The following is a 24,410-nucleotide window of genomic DNA, read 5'->3' as shown; positions in this document are numbered from 1 at the left end:
CTAGATAGAGATAGCCAAGTTTTCAGTGAAATATGTCTTGATTAAAAATAGATATAGTCAAGTCAGCTGAAGGAATGTTACATTAGCACTCTTTTTTCCCAGTAAACTAGAAATTGCTAGAGCTTTGCACTCGTCATTTGGTATATATAAAGAGAGAATATGCTCACTTGAAGAAAATAATAAAGGTTTCGTATTATGTATGCTTACTGTAGAGGGAAGGAGTTCCGAATTAGAGGAGCTTCCTCACCTGTTCAATTGCTTAAATAGTTGAATGTTTGCTGTCGGGAACTTATTATCTTGTTGTTGTTACTGCTTCTTTTTTTTCATCTTTTCTTGAGTCGAGAGTCTGTCGGAAACAACCTCTCTTCTTTCTCAAGGTAGGGGTCCTCTTTCCTTGAGCCGAGGGTCTATCGGAAACAACCTCTAGGGGTAAGGGCTGCATACTTACTACCCTTTTCAGATCCCACATGTAGGATTGCAATGGATTTGTTGTTGTTGTTCGTTGTTGGGAACTTGAAGACCTAGGCTTGGATTGTTCTTGATCGCAAGTTGTCATTAATTGTTGTCGTTTTATTTATTTATTTTTGATAGTGATGGTGTTCAGGCTTCCTGGACAAATCAACTATTCTGTTGGGTACATTATTTGTTGTCTCTACTGGGATTTGAACACGACTTTTCAAGGTTTCACCTACTTTATTCACCATTAGACCATACCCATTCACGCGCTCAATGTTATCGTTTTGTTAGTTCCTTTTTCTGAACTCGAGCCCCAGGCAATGGCCCTCGCTCCTCATTCTCACTGATGCTATCCCTCTCCACCATTGTTTACCTCCTTGTTGCTCGTCCTCTCTTTATTTGGACCACAAGGGATAACTTTGTGAAATCTTTTCATTTGTTGGGTCGAGTCGAGATATTCTTTTGAAGTGTGGAGAAACAACTTACAAGCTTGGATTTTCTTTTTGTTTGGACAGAATATATAAAATTTGAATAAGGTTATTAACAATCAAATGGCAATATTGTCCTTGAAGTGAAGAGGGAATATACCAAAATGGCTTAATTTTCATTTTTGCTTTGGAAATCAGAGAAGGAGCTAAGTGTTGCTTTGGGAGGATTTCAAATTATTTACTGTCAATGAAACCTGTAACTCACCCTAATAGACTCAGATCCTCTGGCTTGAAATCAAATTTATTACATTTTCTTAGTTTGAATCCTGTCATTTTGAAAGATGGTTAACTGGAAAGAGCCCTAAAAGTCATCGCGTCTGCTATAAGCGACAACTATGCCTCAGTCCTGAGTTAGTCAGTCCCGAGCTAGTCGGGTTCGTTGGTATGATTCCTCACTAACTAAATTTCTTTTTTACACTCCGCCTGTGTGAGCTGGTTCATATTGCCTCGGATTATAGAGGAGAGTTGCGGGAAGTGAACAACCGTAAGACTTAATCAATTTATGATAAATCTTTATAATACAGAATCCCGATTATTCTGAATTCATATTCCAAAGGTGCATGACTGCGACATGAAAATGAATAAGTAGTCCCCACTATGTTACACTTTATTAATTGCTTAATAACAACAAAATCACAAGTCACATGAATCTTGTGCAGACTACAAGACAACTAGAAATCCAAATTCACTAGACAACACCTTACAGAGATGACAATTGAAGATTCCAAGGGGCCATGACACATCCTTAGCAGCTCCTATTTAACAAGCCTAGTCTCAATCACCCACCCTTCTTTTGAGATTTTGGCTCATCAATACCAACTTGCCTGAACAGTACTCTGTTATATCTACTCAACTTGGGATTTGGGAGCTGAATGAATACACATAGTACAATAAACATTTCAATAATAGACCATAGTACCATAATAGACTCTTGATAGGAAGGTATGGAGGTCCAGGATTAGGGTAGTAGAGTAGGTAGTTTAGAGTGTTCATAACAGTAGTATTGACACGCACTCTCGCTTTCTGTTGGTAGTAGGTTTTTATGACTAATCATTGTTTTCTTCCATTGTTGATCACCTTACTATCTTGTTGTTTTTTTCCTGCTTTTATATGACTTTGGTACTATCCCTTCTTGTCTATATTTTCACTAATGTGGTGCATATACTTTCCTGAGCCGAGGGTCTATTGGAAATAGTCTTTCTATGCTCACAAGGTAGGGATAAGGTCTGCGTACACACTACCCTCCCCAGACCCCACAGTGTGGGATAATACTGCGTATGTTGTTGTAGTACTACTCAGGGGCGGCGCTAGCCTTATAGCTACGGGTTCGGCAGAATTCAGTAGCTTTGATTCTAACCCTGTATTTGTGTTAAAAGATTCATTGAATATAGATAAATAGTCTAATTAGAACTCAACACGTAGAAAAGATTATGATCCAGAACTCATAAACTAAAAATTCTGAATCCGCCTCTCGTACTACTTCCATAGTTCTATTGACGCATCGTGGTAAACCATGATCTTAGAGCTAGCCAGCGTATTCAACATGAGTGTAACCTTATTATATATATACATTTCAATTCTGCATATGTATAAACTGGTCGAGCAGAAAGCAACAGAACCAGTCATAGATCCCCATCTGGATACATTTCAATTTTTGGCATATGTATATACTGTTCGAGCAGAAAGCAACAGAACATTACTATCAACAATATATCACTTTAGCACGTTTATATGTTATTCCTTGTGTAACTCCTTCAAACGATCTTAGTCTGAATTTTTTGTATGATCATTGTCCAATATCATTTTCTGAATCATTGCACTTGTCTCTTCCTCTGTAATGAAATCTTTGTTATGTGATTGAGCATATGTCTCAAAGAACTCCCTATTCTCCTTCTCTAACTCATTCCACACTGCAAAATACAGGAAATTTCCTATTAGCAATATGATTTTGTATAGCTTTAACTAATCACTACCCTTGAAAAGCTCTTCATTCTTATATAGTCAAACCTCTCTATAACATTCTCGTTTGTTCTGATATTTTTTGGCTGCTAAAGTGAAGTTCTATTATAGAGCATATTATAGCATAACATAAAAGTTAGTTTCGAAAAAAAGTTGGCTTTTATAGTGAATGACTGTTATATAAGGATGTTGTTATAGAGAGGTCTTACTATTATAGTCATAGTAATTGTTAAAAGTAGTCTTAGCTTATGCTTTCCAAGTCTCGCATAGTGCAAATTTGTGCATGCATGTGTAGGGATAGGAACAACATAAGATCACATAACATCTACATAATGACGGAAAGGAAATTTAAACTATTAGGTCACTTGATTAAAAGATAACTACAAGTAACCGTTTATAATAAGTGAAACTAATAACTGGAGAAAGTAAAGCAGGTAACTTGCTACTAGAATATAATATGTTAAAATGCACTAATAATATAATTTTTTTTTTGTATATAGTCAAACCTCTCTATAACAATATCTCTATATAATAGTCATTCATAATAAAAATTAAGTTTTTCTCGAAATCGATTTTTTTGTTGTTATTAATATATATGACCTATATAAAAATACTTTACTGTAACAACCAAAAAATATCGGAACAAACAAGACACGTTATATAGAGGTTTGGATGTATAAGTTAAATCCGATGAGAAATTACAGCACAAACCAGTAGCAGTAATGACAGGTTTGATATTTGCATGCTTGGAAAGGGCCTCCATGCACTCCTCTTTGGTCATGTGGAATATTAAGCACTTCTCTATTAGGTGATGTACCTAAATGAAGGATAATCAGGTTAGTATATATGGTTGGAACCAAAAACAACAAAATATACCACAATAAATGAGATTTCAAAATTCCAAAAGCAAAATCAACAAAAGTAAATTTGAGACAGTTAAATCTGAAGTTAGATCTTTCTCGCGTGAAAGCGATCAGAATTCGTAAACAAGAATTATGCAACTTTTTATTTACCATGTATATGTATGAAGCAGAGGAATCACCCATAATAGTTTAGTATCTGATGATCTTCAGCGAAGCAAAATCAAGAAAATATTAGTATATGAGATCAGATTGTACATGAATTGTGATGTTTGATAAGAGATCATGAGCTGAGGAGTGAAATGGAATAAAATTATATAGTGTACAAAAGGAGAAGTATAGTAGTTGTAGGGACAAGAATCCCACGTGAGAGATAAATTGTAATTGGTGGAGAGGGGATTAGAAGAGATTTGTGAAATGACTATTTCTTTGTCTTGTAATATTCTCATAGGCAGCAGCCTCCACGTGATGATTTTGTCCTGCCATTGAGAAATAACCTAATGTGGGCAAAAGTTTAAAAATCCAGTAACCATCCATAGAAAGTGGTTTTAGCAATTGAAAAAATAAGACATACAACCTGCTATAAAAAAAAAAGCAATATGATATATAAAATATTTCGCGTTTTTGTAGGGTCTGAGGTAGGGTCGCATTCCAAGGGTGTATGATGTAGACAGTTTATCATAATGCAAGCATTAGTGGCTACTTGCGTAATAGACAACCTGTTATATTAGGTTAAAATTTAAACAATTCAGACTCTACTTTTGGTACTGCACTCGTCTCGACGCGACATGGGTGTGGGGGTGGGTGTGGATGTGGGATCCATAATATAGTCAACTAATTTTGAGTACTTTGACCACAATCAACAGAGAAATTCGGGATAGATACAATGATTTTTTAAATCGAAACAAAAGCTAGGGTAAAATTTTAAAAAAATGAAATACTTTGTATATAGAAATTTCTATGTCAGTCCTTTTCCTATTTATCTCCTTTTCGAATTCTCCTATTGATTAATATTTTCTTCTTCTCGGAATATCTTGGAAGTTTTTCGCATAATTTAGACATATTCTTATAAGTCTACTTTTTGATATTTGAATTATTTTTAGCCAAATTTCTATATTTGTATCCATACCTGGATCCGTACCCCTGAATCTTAAAATTTAGATCACGAAGAATCCAACTTCTAGATCCGCACCCGTATTGGACAACCACACCCGAGTCCCAACAACTTAGGTTAAATTACATTGATAGTGTAAAATTTTTTATCATTGACCAATCAGTTGTAAACATATGTGTCTGATTGAATGATTATACTACAGGTACATTCATAACTCACTAGATTTTCTGATCTTCTTTCGTTATCAAAAAATGGAGAGGACTAATGCAATTAGTTGTCAGCACAAAATAACATTTGACCCGCAAGAATTGTAAGCTTTTGTAAACCTTCAACTTGGTGGTCTTGAACTCTTTTAAACTGCTAATGTATCTTTCAACTCATTTTTCAGCTTATTGTCTTGTCATGCTTTGCAAGTTGCGACCGAGGTTTGACTTTTGTATAAACGGTCTTGGATTCGTATGGTAATTTTAGACTTAGACGTATGTTCGGATTTGAATTCATATGTTCCTAGAAGATTTTGGCTTTATATGACGAAAGTTGGCAATTTAAAGGTTTTGAAATTTCATAAGTTTGACCGGCAATTGACTTTGAGGGTATCGGGGCTCGGATCATTGTTTTGGAAGTCGGAATATGTTCGTTTTGTCATTTGGAACTTGTGTGAAACATTTGGTCTCATTCCGAGTTGATTTGGTAGGCTTCGGACGCGTTAGACGAAGTTTGAAGGTTTGAAAGTTAAGAGAATGATCTTCAGTCTTCGATTCTTGGTTTTGATGTTGTTTATGATATTTCGAGATTTTGAATACGTTTGGATAATGTATTTGGACTTATTGATAGGATTGGACAAGGTCCCGTGGGGACCGAGTGTGATTCGAATTGATTTCAGATCATTTTCCTCATGTTTGGATTGCTGGTGTTAGATAAGAATCGCGTTCGTGTTTGTGGTATCGCATTCAGAAAGAGTAAGTGAGGCGAGATGGCATTGTTCAACCCGTTCGCGAATAAAGGTAATACAATGGAAAGGTTAGTGTTAGAATTTCTAGCCTTTGCAACTTGGCCAAATCCTCTCTCCGTTTCAATCAAGTGTGCCAGTTCGTAAAGACCTTTAAGTCATGTTTTGAATGTGAATTGTTTACTTGAGAGAACTAATCATATGGCTCAAAGAATATACTGCCCCACTACCATCAGCTTCTACACAAGAAGACGAGCCAGTAAGAAGATTGGGTGTTTTTCGTAGAGGACCATTTATTTTAATCAGGTTTTCTATTTATTTGGTATACTACTTGTATACGGGAGCTTTTTCCTTTGTTTACTGGAATCCCTTTATTACTTGATCAAAAAGGACAAAGGGACTAAGTTGTCTCAATTCCCAAGTCTACACACAAAGGTGTCGAGTAAGGAATTGGCTAGTGTATGAGGTAAAATTGATGAATAACATGTGGACGTTCATCGAGTGGACATGTGGCAGTAAAGATAGGTAAAGTATGAGTCAGAAAATAGCTGGTACCAGTTACGAGCATGTGATCGGTATTGTGTGAGTTTCGAAGACATTAGAACCGGAGACGAAAGTTTGAAATGTAAGATATCGGTTGAATAAGACAACATTTAAGGAGGAGCCGTTTCAAAGAATCTTTGCATTTATACTCAACCGTTATGCAACTATCAAAAGGAGTCTTTATTTATATTAAAGAGGAACTTAATTTTGTGATCTTATCTTCTTGAATTTAGCTATAAATATAGGAATTTGAACTCATTGTAAAAAACTTGCATGAGAAATGGCTAAACTTACTCTTTTATTCTATTAACATCTTTTTGCTTAGTATTATGTTCTTGATCTTGTTTATGGAGAAGCCCAATTCACAATTAGGCTTGTATTATCCAAGTATTCTTAATTAATTTATTTTTGTTCTTAGTTATTTTATATTTTTGGATCAATTTAATTCACATGTCTATAAACAACGTTACAAATTCAATTGTACCGTTTTACGGGTAAACATGAACTAGCACACCTCAAGATTGAACCAATCTAACAAGAAAGCACGATAAAAATAGCACGGTATAGCCAGTTTTCGGACTGGTCATTTAAAAATGAGAAATTTTCATAAAGCACTATCTTTTAGTAGTAATTAGTCATCTATAGATACCATTTGCTATATTACGGATTATAGATACCTTTTATGTGGTTATAAGATGTATTTGATGTATTTAAGTTATTGTATTCATGAATACAGTAGCAAAAATAGGCGTGAATCAAGGAAGTCTAGCTAATCAGTTGTTGTATTCGACTGTATTCATGGAGTGAAACATGGGATTACAATTGAACAAATTATTGTATTCGATTGTATTCGACTATATTCACGGCGTGAAACATGAGATTACAATATTTTTAAAACGAAAGTGAATCAATTAACATAATAGACTCCTAATATAACTCAACAAACTCAATTATAGCAAAATTTTGTATTTTCAGTTATAAAAAAATTCTCAACCGAAAAATACCCAAAAACATAGCAATCTTCAGAGAAATTATATAATACATCTGAATACATATATTAATTAAAAAAAACATATGAATACATTCATGGCATATAACGAGACAGTGAATACAATGAAATACATAGAATACAACGGGACACATTGAAATACAATGAAAAAAACAGTGAATACAATGAAATACATGGAATACAACGAGATACATTGAATTCAATGAAAAAAAGATAATGAATACAATGAAATATATGAAAAAATATTGAAATATATTAACAGAAAATAAGTTGCTCAGCCCCAGACTCCGCCATTTTTGTTCTAGATAATGTATTACTGTATTGCTTGTTCACAGCTTGATATAGCTCCAAAGCAGGAAAAATTTCGGTGAGTTTCGAATCCAAAGCAAGCACATTACCACCATATTGACAATTATCTCTCGAAATCTATATCAATTGAGACCACCATAGTCCAATGGTATTAGCAGAAGTTTTCTGCACAACAAGTGTAAGTTCGACTCCAATTACCACCGAAACATAGCAAGTTTCGGTAAGTCAAAGCAAGCACGAAGCTTTTCTAGGTCGTCGTCGGTGACGCTCTTCGATCGGCGAGCTTCGTGCGGTAATTTCCTTTTCGCTTGAGCCAGGCTTCTTCTCGAAGCATATCAGGAGACCATGATTTCTGCTTGAATAGCAGCGGTAGAGCTTCCCGTTCCGACACGGCGTCTGCAGAAAATTACACGCGCCGCCGCGTTGGAATGAAAAGCTTGATTGAGATTTTATGTAGATCGGAATGAAAAGAAAATAGTGTGGGTGGGAGGAATTGGAAGAAGAGAATGAGATGTATCAAAGTAGAGAGAGAAAGAAAATAGTGTAACTGAATAACGTATTTAGTGGCTTAGGGCTAGGAGGTAGCCAAAATTAAATATTTTGCTATAAACCTTAAAAGGTATCTATAGAATATAATTTTTTTAAATGATATTTGTTTAAAATAAATAAGGTGTTAACTTTTGCTATAGGAAGTAAAAATTCCTTTAAAATTAGCCAGCGTTTACGAAGTCAATGAAAAATAGCCACTATTTTGCTGCAACACAGACCGGTCCAGCATAATATACTGGAGTTCGGTGCACCTGTGTATGAACTCCAGCATATTATGTTGGACCGATATACTTTGCTGACTCCAGTATAATATACTGGAGACTGGAGCACCGATGCTTCAAATTCCAGTATATTATACTGGACAATTATACTTGCGGGAACTCTAGTATATTATGCTGGAGTTCTAGTGTACTTATGTTGGAACTCCATCATATTATGCTGGAGTTCCAGCATACTTATCCTGGAACTCCAGTATAATATGCTGGAGTTCAAACATACTTATGCTGGAACTCTAGTATAATATATCTGGCGTATTTTTCGAGTTTTGAACAGTATTTTCGCTCAAATTTATCTTTACATAAAAAATGGCTAAATTTCGATTACTTTTGAAATTAGGCTATTTTTGAACGTCCAGTTGTAAATCTGGCTATTTTTGAATTTCTCCCGAAAGCACGTCACCACAACTTTACGTTCCAAATAATTTGGACCAAATTTCTTGCCATGTCAACAACATTGTTGGCAGTCCCAACTCCCACGACCCGCTTCAACACATTGTTGGTGAAAAATCACAAGGACAATTCTTCAAGCAAAGGCAGTATATCTCGTGCTCTTTAATTTTTTATAGTCCAACAATTAGTGTTATTCTCCGTCCAGAATATAATATAGTCTCATAACGTCATGTGACTCAAACTGACTCTGACTTTAACCGGAGGCTGATGCAATATATTATTATCGGGTTCAATTAAATCTATTACTATTGACGCGGAACATAAATTTATATATAAAAATTTATTAAAATTATAATAAATAGTAGATACAAACCTATAACTTTAAAAATATAATGAATTCAATGCTAAAAACCTTAAAATTTGAACCTCATAAAATTTAAATCCTGAATCCGCCTCTTTGCTTCAACTACTAAAATTCTTGTTTCTGTTGTGTTGGACTACTTATATCTCTCTTTCACCTACTTTCTCATTCACGACTATACCTCTTTCTTCATGCTTCATCAGTCATCACAACGAGAAAGGCTCCTGTTTAGGTTTAGTAGTTGGGTATATTAGCACATAATAGTATTTACTGTTGTTGACTATATGTTACTGACTATATTTTAGTGTAGCTTATATTTTGAATTTATTTTGTTTTTAATATTATAGGAGTTTATTGTTTAGTTCATTGATTTTTTGTTTGTTCCACTATACGAGGAGTACTATCTCAGTAACTCTGTTATAGGCTTGTGTATATATTCAATTCATGGTCATTCAATAAAATCATTTTTTATTTAATTTTGCTCATTCATTATATGATCAGAGTAGTCTCTTTGACTCTCACAAGCTTCTTTTTCGGTCCTCTGACTACCACCACAAGCTCATACTTAAAATGTCCCCAAATATAACAAATGTCGATTCCACTACTAGCAACTCTAGTATTATTGTTCAGTTCAGTTCAATCCGATGGCGCAACTACCAATAAAGCTTGTTACCAGCCATAACTTTGCGTTATGGAAAGCCCAGATTTTGTGCTCATGCGTGGGCACAATCTGTTTAGTCATCTTGATGGTTCTTCTCCCACTCCTTTGACAACTATCACACAAAACGATTGGCAAGTAGAGAATCTTAACTACAACACTTGGTTCTGTTCAGATCAGTTGATCCAGTATACCATAATGGCTTCTATCAATCCAACAATAGTAGCAACTGTGGCTGTTGCCTCCACTACTAAACTTGCTTGGGACTCCCTCCACATGGCTTATGCCAACAAGTCCCAAACGCAAGTCTTTAGCTATCGTGATCAGCTCGCACGACTATCCAAAGACTCCCGCCAGTCTCTGAATATATCCATGAAGTGTGCTCTCTCTGCAATGAGCTTACCACTGTCGGTGCTTCAATCTCCAATGATGAGTTAATTGTGAAAATTCTGAGTGGTCTAGGTCCAGATTTTCGTGAGATTTCCGCTGCAATCCGAGCAAGAAATTCCATCATCTCTTACGAGGAGTTGTATGCCAAACTGATTGATCATGAGCTCTTTCTCAAACATGAGGAATTAAAGAAGGAAACCGCACCAATTACTGTTGCTATGGTAACTCACAACAGAACCAACAATTCCAGTAACCACAGGGTTCGTCGACGAACAACAACTCACAATGGCGTTACAACAATCGTACTAATGCTCCTACTCAAGGATGTTACACCAATAACCATGTTCGTTGTTACTTATGCAACAAACAAGGTCATACTGCAAATGTTTGCAGGTCACAGTCTCATAATCATTTAGAGGCAAATTTTCTTTCAGGTACACAAGTTGCGCCAAACCAATGGCTTGTTGACTCTGGTGCTACTCATCATGTCACCACAGAGCGTACAAATCTTGAAGCAGTGGCGAAGCTAGCCCATCGAGTACGTTCGGCCGAACCTAGTCGCTTTAGTTCAATATATGTATTTATCTTAAAAAATCCATTGAATATGTACAACTTATTAATTTATAACCCAGTAACTTAAAAGGATTAGAACCCCAAACCCATAAGCTTTAAATCCTAGTTCTGCCTCTATCTTGAAGAATATAATGGTTCAGAAGGCATAGCTATGGGCAATGGTAAAAGAATTCCAATTATCCATCTTGATTCTTCTGAATTAGTTGCATCAAACAACACTTTTAAACTAACTGACACTTTGTGTGTACTTGTTATCAAATATTGTTTCTTTATCAAAATTTTGTCAAGATAATTTGACCTCAATTGTAATTTTCTCATTTTCTTTGTGAAGGACTTGAAATCGCGGACACCACTAACATACAAGGAGTAGAAAAGAGACTAGCTAACCACACCATAATAGCAACATGAGAAGTCTTGTGAAGCTCACCAACACAAGATTATACGTACTATTCGTTGGGAGACACATGGTGCATGTTGGTTCCCCAAGTACACGCAAGTATACGTAGCCGTCAAGTAATAAAGTGATTCGAAAGTCGGATGTCGAACCCACAGACACTTAGATCAATTGTTAATTAAACAAACTAAAATTAGTTAATTGTCCACGATAATCAAGATTGATGTTTTTCTATTAATCTATTATTGCGAAAATTAAACAAGTAACAACTAATTTATCTAGAATGCAAATGTGTATGCTGAGATTTCAATTCAGAGGAGATGAAGATAGGATTGTGGTTGGTTTATCAATCATATTAAGTTCAATAATTAGACTTGTTAATCCAGATTATCTATGGTTGCTAATTAACTGGATCGTTTATATGAATAGCATGTTCCCACAATACTACTCGTCTGTCCATAATATATAAATCCTATAATCCTATGGTATTGAGTCTATCATGAACAAATACAACACGGTATTCAACTAAGCAAGACTGTTAGGTATATTCCTATCCTAACCGCAAAATCTTTCCCCGAGTCACGGATTCAGAAATAAGCCCTCTTTAATTCTACTCTAATATAAACACGGCTTTCCCAAGTATAGCATAGATAGTCGGGTGAATTCGTAGCTACAACAATTCACAAGTTAAAACTAGAATTAAAGAAACAACCATAAGATGATAATCCGAATTAACAAAGATGTAATTAATAAAAGTTAATAATCATGTCAACCGCAACCCTTGAAACTAGAGTGCTTAGCTACTCATGTTCATAGCAATAATTTTTCAAGTATTCTGCATAAGCAAATTACAAAGAAAAGATGAGGGATGAATAACTCGATGATTTTCTCCTCCAAAAAATGTTCTCAATGTCTTCTCTCCTTCCAAAATAGTCTCCTTAGGTCTAAGGTATGTCAAAAGTCCTAAAAATAATATTTTTACATGTATTTATACCAAATAGGGTTAGGCCCAGACGAAAGCACTTTTTCCTACGCAGAATAGGATTGAGACTCTATAAAAATTGCATAGGAGCGCCACAAGTGGCGATGCGCCAGGCAGGGCATCTGTGGGGAACTTTAGAGAGCATGCAAATTGAGGGCAATAGCATTTTACACAGCCGCAGCGCGTGGTTGTCTTTTTCTTAGAGTATGGATTTTTCTTGACTTTTGATATCCAGACGTGGTTCTCTACCCCAGAACACGATTCCGACTTAATCTTACTATCACGACCCAACTTTCCCTCTGTTTGGGTATCATGATGGCACCTATTCTTAGGGACTAGGTAAGCCTAATCTCTACTGAATAACAACAATAATAAATAATATTTAACAGTCTCGAAATAGAAACCTCTACAAAATTTACAATTCTCCAAAACCAGCGGTACAAGTCATAAGCTCTATAGAGTTTGCTACAACTTCTAAATACAACTATTTGGAAATAAGTAGAACAGTGTGAATACAAAATAGGAAGGTGACTCCGAAGCATGCGATCGTAGTAAGAGGTTTAACTTGAGTCTCCTCAGCAACAGTCCGCATTGCAACTAACGGGTCTTAATACCTGAACCCTAAGACTCGGCATCTTGTGCCCTCATAACACCTCATAACCGAATTGATGACTCACGTGCCAATAGAGCCGTTTTCACCTAGAAGGCAAGTAACCAGGGTGTGCATCTATACTCAACAATATCAAGAAAACCTCTTATACGATAAGGGTGCTTAACGACGTGTATGCTTGTGCAAGTGTCCTAATATAGTCCATACCAACAATAAGTATAAGGAAAAGAACGGACACCACATAGAATATTTTCTCACAGCTTTCACAAGATAAAGCTCACGCTGGTAAGTGTACCACTACACAGATATCAACAACAAGAATGCCTCCAGGCCATCACAAATCATCATAATCAATCCCTGACATAGCCCACCTTATCTCGCCACGTGTGCAATAGTAAAGTAAATGTCCGCCTTGTCTTGCCACACATGCATCATAATATTTCCCTCTTGTCTCGCCACATGCGCAACCCACATATATATATCCCGCCTTGTCACATCGCATGTGCAAATATAAATAGTAACCACAACACGGCATAAACCTCATGCAACCCTATAACAACAACCGCAGAGCGGAAACATCGTGCATCACAATCTCAACAACCGCACGGCAGAAACTTCGTCCCTCAAATCATGATTTTTCATTTTGAAAACTTTCTTCAAAAACTACCATTTTCCTCAACTCAAAACACAATTTAAATGATGAAAATTTAAAATCATGGAATATATTAAATTCTAGGCGAAGAACACTTACCCAATCGATTTTCTTGAAAAACCTAAAAAGAAGCTCCAAAACTCGAAGTCTAAAACCCAAAATATGAAGAAAATGGCCAAACCATTGACTTACATGTTTCTGTCAGAACTTCCGCATTTGCGAACAAGTAACCGCATTTGCGGAACTGCATTTGCGAGAAAGAGTCCGCATCTGCGAACTCAGCTAACCAGGCCTGGGACTGCATTTGCAGATTTACAGCGGCACCAGCGGCACCGCAGAAGCGAAAGGGGAAGCCGTAGAAGCGATCTTCGCAGGTGCGATCGCTGGACCGCAAAAACAGCCTTCCCACCTGCGTGCAAGCCTCCGCAGAAGCGAGCAAGCTCCCAGGCCTTCATGACCGCAGAAAAGGCCAGGCTCACGCAGAAGCGGTGCCGCACCTACGCTCCAAAGTCGTAGGTGCGAAAACACCAGAACCAGGCCGGCTCAAAACTATGCAAAACCATCCGAAACTTGACTAGAACATGTCTGGGGCCCTCGGGGCCTCGTCTAAGCATACCAGCAAGTTCTATACCGTAACACAAAACCACTCGAGGTCTCAAATCACATCAAACAATGACAAAACTATGAATCACACCATGAATCGTACTTATGAACTTTCCAATCTTCCAGCTTCTAAAACTCGCACCGAAACCTATCAAACCAACCCAGAATGACATCAAATTTTGCAGGCAAGTCCCAAATGACATAACGAAGATATTCCAACTCTCGGAATCACATTCTGACTCCGATATCACAAAAGCCAACTATTGGTCAAACTTCTCCATCTTTCAAACTTCAACTTTTCCAACTTTCGCCGATTTGCTTCAAATCACCCTACGGACCTCCAATTCCAAATCTGGACACACGCCCAAGTCCAATATCACCTTACGAAGATGTTGAGATCATCCAAAACCCATTCTAGAGCCATTTACACAAAAGTCAAATTTCGGTCATATTCACATTGCTTAAGCTTCCAAAACTAGAATCCTTCTTCCAATTCGACTCCAAATCATCCGGTAACTGAATTCGACCACGCATGCAAGTCAATACACATAATATGAAGCTGTTCAAGACCTTATGCCGCCGAACATAGTTTAAATTCTCAAAACTACCGGCTGGATCGTTACATCCTCCCCCATATTAAAACAAACATTCATCCTCGAACGTACCAAGAATCGCCTTGAAGTTATCAAATCACTGAATGCACACCTCTAACATACACCCGGGGGTGACCCAACGTCACCCCAATCCACATAAACCTAACGACACCATATCAACTGTGAATTAACCTATCTACCAACACCGATAAGCTTATAGGCAAACTACTCATCTTTCGTCCATTTCCAAAAGACCCGATTCGAAATCCATGTCTGGCATCAGTCTCAACCAGCTGCAACAACTTATGCCTACACCTACCCGATATAAACACACAACATAACACACCACACATAGACCTATGATAACACTTTCGATCACAATAGCTGGCTGTAATACAACCCAACATTGATAATTAGCTCATATCTGTTAGAACCCTGTTTCGAACCTCCATAACACTGAAAATGATGCAAGAAACACGAAGACCTTATAACTATACACCTGAATCAACAAGTCACAGCTAACACCACCGGGCATACACCCTGCAAGCTAAAACTCAAGAAACATATAACGAAAATGACTGAATATGTAAAGCGAAACACATAAGAAAACTATCAAACAAGCCCGACAACACAACTATCTATCAGTACCATACTACGAATCAATTTGAATAGGAAATCAAAGTACATGAACAAATAAAATCACATGAAATCACGAGGGTCCCACCCTCAACTCTGAATCACAAGTAAGATATACATCAAACCAACTAGAACCTTTCACTAGATTAATTCTGCCAATAAAATTATAACACATACTGGCTCCCGCACTACTGGAGCATAAAAATCACAGCTCGTAACCAACATACTCAGGAATCACATCAACCTACTGTAAATTTACTACTAGTCTTGTAACTCTCAATAATGAATAAAAAAAGGATAGACATGGCTACCGCTCATAGGATCTCCCAACAGGGGCAACCACATAAATAGAATACTATGCCATCAACTCACCCATAGGTAGAGAAAAAATAGGGAACTCACCCCGATAAACAGAACTGTAACAAACAAGGATGGTGCTGCTCTAGAACAAACCGAATGCATACTTGTATGACATCATCTGGCGCAATGGCCTCAAGCCTATCATATGAAACACATTAACGGGTCAGGCCTCCCCCTCTTGGGTGGCCTCTACTTGCCTGAATACCCCGTTGTAACACATTTGTCCGGAGTCTGGGACAATCTCTCACCATGTGGCTAGTATCTCCACACTCAAAGCAACCTCTCTGCTGATGTGGTTGTGGGAACTGTGCGGTATGGGTACTCTGAGACCCATGAGTACCTAAAACACTGTACGAAGCCTGAAGTGCAAATTGAACTAGCTGACTCACAAAACCTCTACCATGCCGGACCCTACCTACAAAATAAGGACAAGTGGATCTCTCCAGTCTATGAGGCCTCATCGCCTCCCTATACTCTCTCTCCTAATCTCGTCTGTCCTCTCTCTCCTGGTCCCACCTGTCATCTCGCTCCTGGTCCCACATGCCCCCTAACCGGCGAGCGATCCCTACCACCTGCTAAAACAAAACATCTGACTCCAACTCCCAAGCCATGCTGAACCGAATATCATGCCTGAGCACCTCATTGAACCTACAGACTCGTTCCCTAACTGTAGCGACCAAGGCAGGGGCGTGTCTAGCCAAATCACTAAATCTAATGGCATACTCCGATACTGATATAGTGCCCTGGCACAACTGCTCAAACTCCATGCACCATGCATCCCGAAGGGACTGAGTTACAAACTCTCTCAAGAACATCTCTGAAAACTGAACCCATGTGAGTGAAACTGACTCGGCCGGGCTACCCAACTCATATGCCCGCCACCACTGATAAGCCGCTTCCTTAAGCTGGAACATAGTAAAAGCAACCCACTTGTCTCAATAATCCCATAGTGCGAAGAATGCAATGGCAGTCCTCTAAAAAAAACCCCGTGCACTCTCTGAAACCAAACCACTAAATGTAGGAGGGTCATATTTTTTGAACCTTGTAAGTCTAAGCTGCTCTTCCTCAGATGCTGCTACCCTGACCACGGGCTGAATGGGAACCACAAGCTGTGTCACCATGATACCTAGAACCTGACCAACGTGAACTTGCTGCTCTGGAGTGTGGGCGGTGGGAGTCTAAGTCCCTCTCCCGATCAGTGAAGTAGTTGGTGCAACCAGAATCAGCCATGCCTGAGCCAATGTACCAAACATGCTTAGGAACTGCGCTAAGGTCTCTTGACGTCCGAGGGTACCAGCAGGTGCCTCCGGTACCTGCCCCACAACTGGAGCTACTGGAGGCTCCTCAACTTCTGCTCTGTTAGGTGCCCTAGCTGCGATACATGCTCCTCGTCGGCCTCTGCCTCTACCTATAGCGATACCTGCTCTAGGAGCAACGTCATCGCTAACTACAGCTCGTGTCCTCACCATCTATGAGAGAATGGAACGATAAAAGTTCAAACTCCGAGATCAATAAGCTCACACGATAGGAATGAAAGAAGTGAGATTGTCCTAATAGTTCCGTAGCCTCTCGAAGATAAGTACAAACGTCTCCGTACCGATTTGTAAGACTCTACTAAACTCGCTTATGACTCGTAGCATGTATGAACCTAGAGCTCTAATATCAACTTGTCACGAACCAACTTTCCCTCCGTTTGGGTATCGTGATGGCACCTTGTCTTAGGGACTAGGTAAGCCTAACTTGTACTAAATAATAACAATAATAAATAAAATTTAACAGTCTCGAAATAGAAACCTCTACAAAATTTATAATTCCACAAAATCGGTGGTACAAGTCATAAGCTCTAAAGAGTTTGCTACAACTTCTAAATACAACTATTTGGAAGTAAGTAGAACAATGTGAATACAAAATAGGAAGGTGACTCCGAAGCCTGCGAACGCAGCAACAGGTTTACCTTGAGTCTCTTCAGCAACGGTCTGCACTGCTACTAGCAATAAAATACCTGGATCTGTACAAAAATGTACAGAAGTGTAGAATGAGCACACCATAGCGGTGCTCAGTAAATATCAAGATAACCTCGATGGATTAGTAACGAGGAACAGTCAAGACACCCACTGGTCTAATAAACTGAACAAGTATAAGTATAGGAACAACAAAATATTGTTTCTACATAAAGACTACGCAATACGACTAACAATACAGAAACTTCAATAAGAAAGGAAACAACAAGTATCAGAGTAATACCATAAAATGACACAGAAGAGTGAATGAAACACAACCTAAATCCAGAATCATATATACAACAAGGACAAGTAATAACTCATCTATTACAACCGCTTTTACATTAGTTTTTAGTCAAAAAAACTCCATGAGGTACCGAACCTCAGACGAATCACAACTAACAGGTCTCAATACATGAACCCTAACACTCGACAACCTGTGCCCTCATAACACCTCATAACCAAACTGATGAATCATGTGCCAATAGAGCCGTTTTCAACTAGAAGGCAAGTAACAAGGTGTGCAACTATACTTAACAATATCCAGAAAACCTCTTATACGATAAGGGTGCTTAACTACGTGTATGTTTGTGCAAGTTTCCTAATAAAGTCCATACTAGCAATAAGTATAAGGAAAAGAACGGACAACACATAGAATGTGTTCTCACAGCTTTTACAAGATAAAGCTCACACAGGTAAGTGTACCACTATATAAATATCAACAGCAAGAATGCCCCCAGACCATCACAAATCTTCATAATCAATCCCTGACATAGCCCACCTTGTCTCGCCACGTGTGCAATAGTAAAGTAAATTCTCGCCTTGTCTCGCTACACATGCATAATAATGTTTTCACCTTGTCTCGCCACATGTGCAACCCACATATATATATCCCGCCTTGTCATGCCGCATGTGCAAATATTAATAGTAACCACAGCACGGCAGAAACCTCGTGCAACCCAATAATAACAACCGCACAACAGAAACCTCGTGCATCACAATGTCAACAACTGCACGACAGAACCCTCGTGCATCACCATAACAAGTACAAGAACAACAATGACAATAATACCAAGTACGACAAGTAAATCAACTCAAGCACTTTAGATCACAAAAAATGGTAGAACCAGTTCACCAGGATTAACCACAGTAAAAAATGCTAGGTGTAAACAGAACAACTCAATAAGGAAAAACTAATATGTAGCAATGATCTCACAATAGACAATTCAACAATAAGGAAGCTGACACGAGTCAAATAGTTCCAAATAAGGACAAGTCAACTAAGATATAGGATATCTAAACTTCTTTTAAGGTTGGACAATTACGAGGATATTCAACAATTCAATTAAGGATAAGAATCAATAAGATAATCATAACCTCAATTAAGACTAAACAATTATAGGATGATAATTTCAAATAATGATAAAAAGTTATGAAAAGGTAGCATGACAATAGAAAAGGTAAAATCTTCAGTTAAGCCAAATAAGAGTCAAATAGGCAATAAGAGTGAATCCTAGAGCAATTAATTCAAATTTAAGCCTGTAGAGGTGAAACTAGTAAATAGGAACTCAGTCATATCAAGAAGAACTTGCTACACAGTGAATATAAGGACCTAAGAACCCTAAAGGCCAATTTTCTACAAAATAAGTCCGAGCACGCACTTGTCACCTAGCGTACACAGACTACAATCAATATAGAAGACTCAAATCCTAAGGTGAAATCCCCCACACAAGGTTAGGCAAGATGCTTACCCCATAGAAGACAAATCGATACTCAAAAATGGACTTCTCGGTTGAAATGACCTCCAGACGCCTCAAATCTAACCAAAATTACTCCAAAGCTCAAACAAAACTCATAAGAAACTATTCTGGATCATAAAGCCTCAATCCTTATCAAAATCTAAAAATCGACACAAAAGTCAACCCCCGAGCCCGCACCTCGGAACCCAACAAATTTCATAAAACCCAAACACCCATTTCGATATGAGTTCAACCATACTAAAATTATCAATTTCTGATACCATTTCGTCCCTCAATTCATGATTTTTCATTTTGAAAACTTTCTTCAAAAACTACCATTTTCCTTAACTCAAAACACAAATTAAATGTTGAAAACAAAGATAAAATCATGGAATATATTAAATTCTAGGCGAAAAACACTTACCCAATCGATTTGCTTGAAAACCCCAAAAAGAAGCTCCCAAATCCGAAGTCTAAAACTCAAAATATGAAGAAAATGGCCAAACCATTGACTTAAATATTTCTGCCAAAACTTCCGCATCTTCGGACAAGTAAGCGCATATGCGGAACGACATTTGTGAGAAAGAGTCCGCATCTGCGAACTCAGCTAACCAGGCCTGGGACCGCATCTGCGGATTTACAGCCGCACTAGCAGCAGCGCAAAAGCGAAAGGAGAAGCCGCAAAATCGATCTTTGCAGGTGCAATTGCTGGACCGCAAAAGTGGCCTTCGCACCTGTGTGCTAGCCTCCGCAGGAACGAGAAAGCTCACAGGCCTTCATGGCCATAGAAGTGGCCGGGATCACGCAGAAGCGGAGTCGCACCTGCGCCTCAAAAGTTGCAGGTGCAAAAAAACCAGAATCAGACCTGCTCAAAACTATGCAAAAACATCTGAAACTCGACCGGAACACGCCCGGGGCTCCGGGACGCCGTCCAAGAATACCAAAATTTCTATACCCTAAGATGGATCTGCTCGAGGTATCAAATCACATCAAACAATGACGAACCACATATTGCACCACGAATCGAACTTATGAACTTTCCAATCTTCCAACTTCTAAAACTCGCACCAAAACCTATCAAACCAACTCGGAATGACTTCAAAATTTGCAGGCAAGTCCCAAATGACATAATAGAGCTGTTCTAACTCTTGGAATCACATTCCGACTTTGATATCACAAAATCCAACAATTGGTCAAACTTCTCCATCTTCCAAACTTCAATTTTTCCACCTTTCGCCGATTTGCTTCAAATCACTCTACGGACTTCCAAATCCAAATTCGGACGCATGCACAAGTCCAAAATCACCATACGAAGCTATTGAGATCATCCAAAACCCATTCTGGAGCCATTTGTCACACCTCCTTTTTCCGCGCCCGGGGGGCGCAGGGGAGTTTTTCCAATTAAAGGACAATCGAAACGGGATGAGTTTATTTATTTCAGAGTCGCCACTTGGGAGGTTAGGGTGTCCCAAGTCACCAATTTTAATCCCGAATCGAGGAAAATAATGACTCTATATTACAGTCTGCGTACCAGAAATCCGGATAAGGAATTCTGTTAACCCGGGAGAAGGTGTTAGGCATTCCCGAGTTCCGTGGTTCTAGCACGGTCGCTCAACTGTTATATTCGGCTTATTTACCTGATTTTATACAAGTGTGAACCTATGTGCAAAATTTAACTTTTAACCGCTTTTATCATTTACCGTTATTTTTATCAAGAATTGCAACGTTATAAAATGTATCTCGAACCGCGTTACAATCAATGTACCCGTGGTCATCGACACACTTTGACTCCGTTGAGATTTGGATTTGGGTCACATCAATGCGCACCCGAGTCTAAGGAAATTAAATTATCAAAGGCGAGCCTAAAGCGACTAGCGTATTTATTTTGGGTAGGACCGTGGAATTTTACTAAACGGTCCATCCCGAAGTCTAAACGAATTTTTTAAAGCAAATATTTACTGAGGGCCCCGCAAATTGTATTTTTATTTGGCGAGGCTCATCTCATTCTTATTTTTTTTTTTTTTTAAAAAATGAATTTGCAACGTCATGGACACGCATCTCGAACCACGTCACAATCAATGTACCCGTGATTAGAAACACATTTCGACTCCGTTGAGAATTGGATTTGGGTCACATAAATGTGCACCCGAGTTTAAGAAGGTAAAATTTATTAAGGCGCGTCCTAAAGAGTCTAACGTATTGTTATTTTAGGAGGGTTGTGAGATTTGCTAAACAACCCGTCCTGGAAACTAAATTCTTCAATAATATACATTTATCAAGGGCCCCGCATCTGCGCGTTTTGTTTATTTTCATCGAGGCTCATCTCGTTCTTATTTTAAAAGGATATCCTATAGCGACTACGTTTCTTGTCGTGTTTGTCTCTATCAATTGAAAACAGTAGATAGTCCTAATTAATTACATGCTTGCAAGTTGTTTGTAACGGAATTCGGAAATGCTTTAAAAAATCAGGACCGAAGCTGCGTGCACAGTCAGTCGAATAAATAATCACGGGCCCAAATCCAACCCATGTGTGATGGGCCAAACCTGGGCCACTGCTTGTTCGAAGCGGGCCTGCTTGGCCTGTTTCGACCCGAATTCGACCTTCATGGGTTTGATATTGCAAGTTTTATGTTCTTTGTCTTAACAGGTGGTTTACTAGTTATGTGAGACCATTAATCAGAAAAAGAAGAGCTCAACCTGTGATGTACAGTTTTCATGCTTGGCATACGTTACAGCATATGCTGCAAAGTAAACTAAATCAAAGATGCAACCTAATTCATTGAGAACACATTTATCTAACAGCATACATATACAACTATCATTTGATCCCCTACATTGACATCAACTAGACTTGTAAGCTACCTTCAGTATCCCAAAATGTGAGCTATTAGACACTACATGACACTCAACACAACAGTACATTTATATAAACAACATCTGCAGATCTTCTCTTTTACATTCATTGCTCACACTTTCGAATTACATTGGTAGTGTAATTGTGTACCTGGTATAGAGGACAAAGAAGAAAGGAGTGATCAGCTGGGCGGTATGAAGTAAACACAGCAACAGCAGATACACAGCAACAACACAGCAACAAACCAAACCAAATGTTTTCCACAACCCTCAGACGACCAACAATATTTCCCAGAACAAAGAGGACCAACAAATAGTCGAGTACCAAACCAATGAACCCAGAAAAGAAGGATGAAACAAACAGCAACAACAGAGTATTCAATGCAGCAACACTACCAATTGAATAACCAGAAACAGCTCAACCAATGCAAACCAAGAACTTGGCCAAGACAGCTTGACCAATATGCACTCTTATACAACTTTCAGGCAGTGTTTGGTTGCAGTGTTTATTGGAAACTAACTTGTGTTTTTTTCAGTTTTCTTTGAACTCACTAGACCTCTCTTTAGACTAAAAATTTTACAGCCTTTTGTTTTTTTTCTCTCTGAAAGCTAAAAGTCCAGCCTCAGACCCTTAAACTTTTTTTTGCCCCCGTTTTAGTTATCAAGTGGCCTATTTATAGGCCAAATGCACCAGTACAGCTGAGCTGCCCTGCCTGCCAATTGGCAGAATGCCCATACCCTTTAAGCCCATCCTAAGCATGCTTGGTGTCAGCTCCCTTTATTCCCCACGCCTGGTTTTTGTTTAATCCAGAATTATGGGCTCATTTGTTTATTCATTTTGAGCCCCCATACCCTTGTGTCTTGTTCCCCATTGGTATTAGTTTAATCCTAAGTTAGTACCCTACTTGTCAGCTCACTTAAACTAATTACTTCTGTTCTTTTTAACACCCCAGATTACCCCTGTTAACCTTGATTATTACTGCCCCTGCCTATTGCAGCCTCAGGACTTTTTTGAACTTCTGAAAGTTCCATTTCAAAACTGCCCTAGCCTGGTTCTTTTAATTGTTTACAATGCAGTTACAAACTAACATTCATAGATAATGCCCAACATTCAAATCACAATACAGGTCCATTCAGTCAAGTGAGGCTGTACATATTAGAATATTTTGAACATTCAGTCGTTGGAAGTTAATCGACGACATTTATCAAGTCGACTATATTAATTATAACAGGTAACAATCAGTCGCTCATATAAACAAGCACATTCAGGGACCTAAAGGGCTTCTGACACTTTGGTCAATCATTGGGAACCTATATAAGTTATTCATGCGACGACTATCCTAATCGAACATGTTCATCACAGAGTACATACAGAATACACCCATAGAAAATCAACCGACCAAAGAAAAAGGTCTTTAAAGAGATGAAGAAATCTGGATGAAAAAATAACAACAAAAAATAACAAACAAACCCAACGAAACATGCTGACCACTTAATTAAAAACTAACACAGAAGAAAGGAAAACGTACCGAAAATGTTTAAATCACACAGACCCAAATCTGATTCATCTTCGAACTTTTGAGGCCGAACAAACTTTAATCAGGGTGTTCTCACATGAGAACACCTTGATTAAGGTCTATTAGACCTCAAACCCATGTCCAAACCGGCCGGATTTCCCAGGTGCGTGTGTTCTAAAGTCTGGATTTCTAGATCTGATTTTTAGGGAGTTGTGGGTAGATTCGGACCAAACCAAGCTTGGTTTGGTCACGAGGAAGGTTAGGGGAGTGTCTGGTATGAAGATAAGGTGGTTTGGTGTAGATCGAGTTTTGTCTCGAATCTTCAAATCCAGATTCGAGACGATAGGAGATGATTCGAGGTTCGTGGTTAGTGGATTCGTGTTCAGGGGAGTGAGGGGGTCTTAGGGTGTTCAGGGGGTGGTCACCGGCGTTCGTGCCGCCGGCTTTAATGGCGAAGGAGACTAGGGCGGCTGCTAGGGTTTGGGGGTTTCAGGGTTCAGGGAAGGAGACGAGTGAGGGGTGGGGTTCGGATAGGGGGCGTGGGGTGTAAGGGAAGGTTTATATATGGTGAGGTTGATCGGATCT

At 38.5% G+C, this 24,410-nt stretch overlaps 2 protein-coding genes across 3 annotated transcripts; both read right to left on the bottom strand.

The window, feature by feature from the left end:
• Positions 1-2,481: 2,481 nt before the first annotated feature.
• Positions 2,482-4,064, bottom strand: LOC104227819 (uncharacterized). 2 transcript variants are annotated; one of them, XM_070147451.1, is made up of 3 exons: positions 3,917-4,064; positions 3,606-3,720; positions 2,482-2,854 (listed from the first exon to the last, which is right to left on the bottom strand). In XM_070147451.1, the coding sequence occupies exons 1-3, from the start codon at positions 3,947-3,949 to the stop codon at positions 2,709-2,711; spliced, it is 294 nt and encodes a 97-aa protein (XP_070003552.1). In that variant the 5' UTR covers positions 3,950-4,064; the 3' UTR covers positions 2,482-2,708. The 2 variants fall into 2 exon arrangements, with proteins under 2 accessions (XP_070003552.1, XP_009778459.1); XM_009780157.2 differs by having other exon boundaries at positions 3,615-3,720; positions 3,917-4,057.
• Positions 4,065-16,291: 12,227 nt separating this feature from the next.
• LOC138868413 (uncharacterized) lies at positions 16,292-17,185 on the bottom strand. The gene is made up of 3 exons (XM_070145966.1): positions 16,934-17,185; positions 16,721-16,807; positions 16,292-16,621 (listed from the first exon to the last, which is right to left on the bottom strand). Exons 1-3 carry the CDS (start codon positions 17,183-17,185, stop codon positions 16,292-16,294), a joined length of 669 nt encoding a protein of 222 aa, XP_070002067.1.
• Positions 17,186-24,410: the final 7,225 nt, after the last annotated feature.

Source organism: Nicotiana sylvestris, chromosome 5, assembly GCF_000393655.2.
Source record: "Nicotiana sylvestris chromosome 5, ASM39365v2, whole genome shotgun sequence".
Classification (NCBI taxonomy): Eukaryota; Viridiplantae; Streptophyta; class Magnoliopsida; order Solanales; family Solanaceae; genus Nicotiana; species Nicotiana sylvestris.
The sequence above is the reverse complement of the archived record's forward strand: the minus strand, read 5'-3'. Positions and strand labels throughout refer to the sequence as shown.

Coding starts and splice junctions, on each gene's coding strand:
- LOC138868413 (XM_070145966.1), bottom strand. CDS start 17,185: ATGGTGAGGACACGAGCTGTAGTTAGCGATGACGTTGCTCCTAGAGCA. Junction 16,808..16,933: donor CTCAGGCATGGCTGATTCTG/GTTGCACCAACT, acceptor GTTCCCATTCAG/CCCGTGGTCAGGGTAGCAGC. Junction 16,622..16,720: donor CTCCTACATTTAGTGGTTTG/GTTTCAGAGAGT, acceptor ACTATGTTCCAG/CTTAAGGAAGCGGCTTATCA.
- LOC104227819 (XM_070147451.1), bottom strand. CDS start 3,949: ATGGGTGATTCCTCTGCTTCATACATATACATG. Junction 3,721..3,916: donor CTGCTTCATACATATACATG/GTAAATAAAAAG, acceptor TCCTTCATTTAG/GTACATCACCTAATAGAGAA. Junction 2,855..3,605: donor TACTGCTACTGGTTTGTGCT/GTAATTTCTCAT, acceptor TGTATTTTGCAG/TGTGGAATGAGTTAGAGAAG.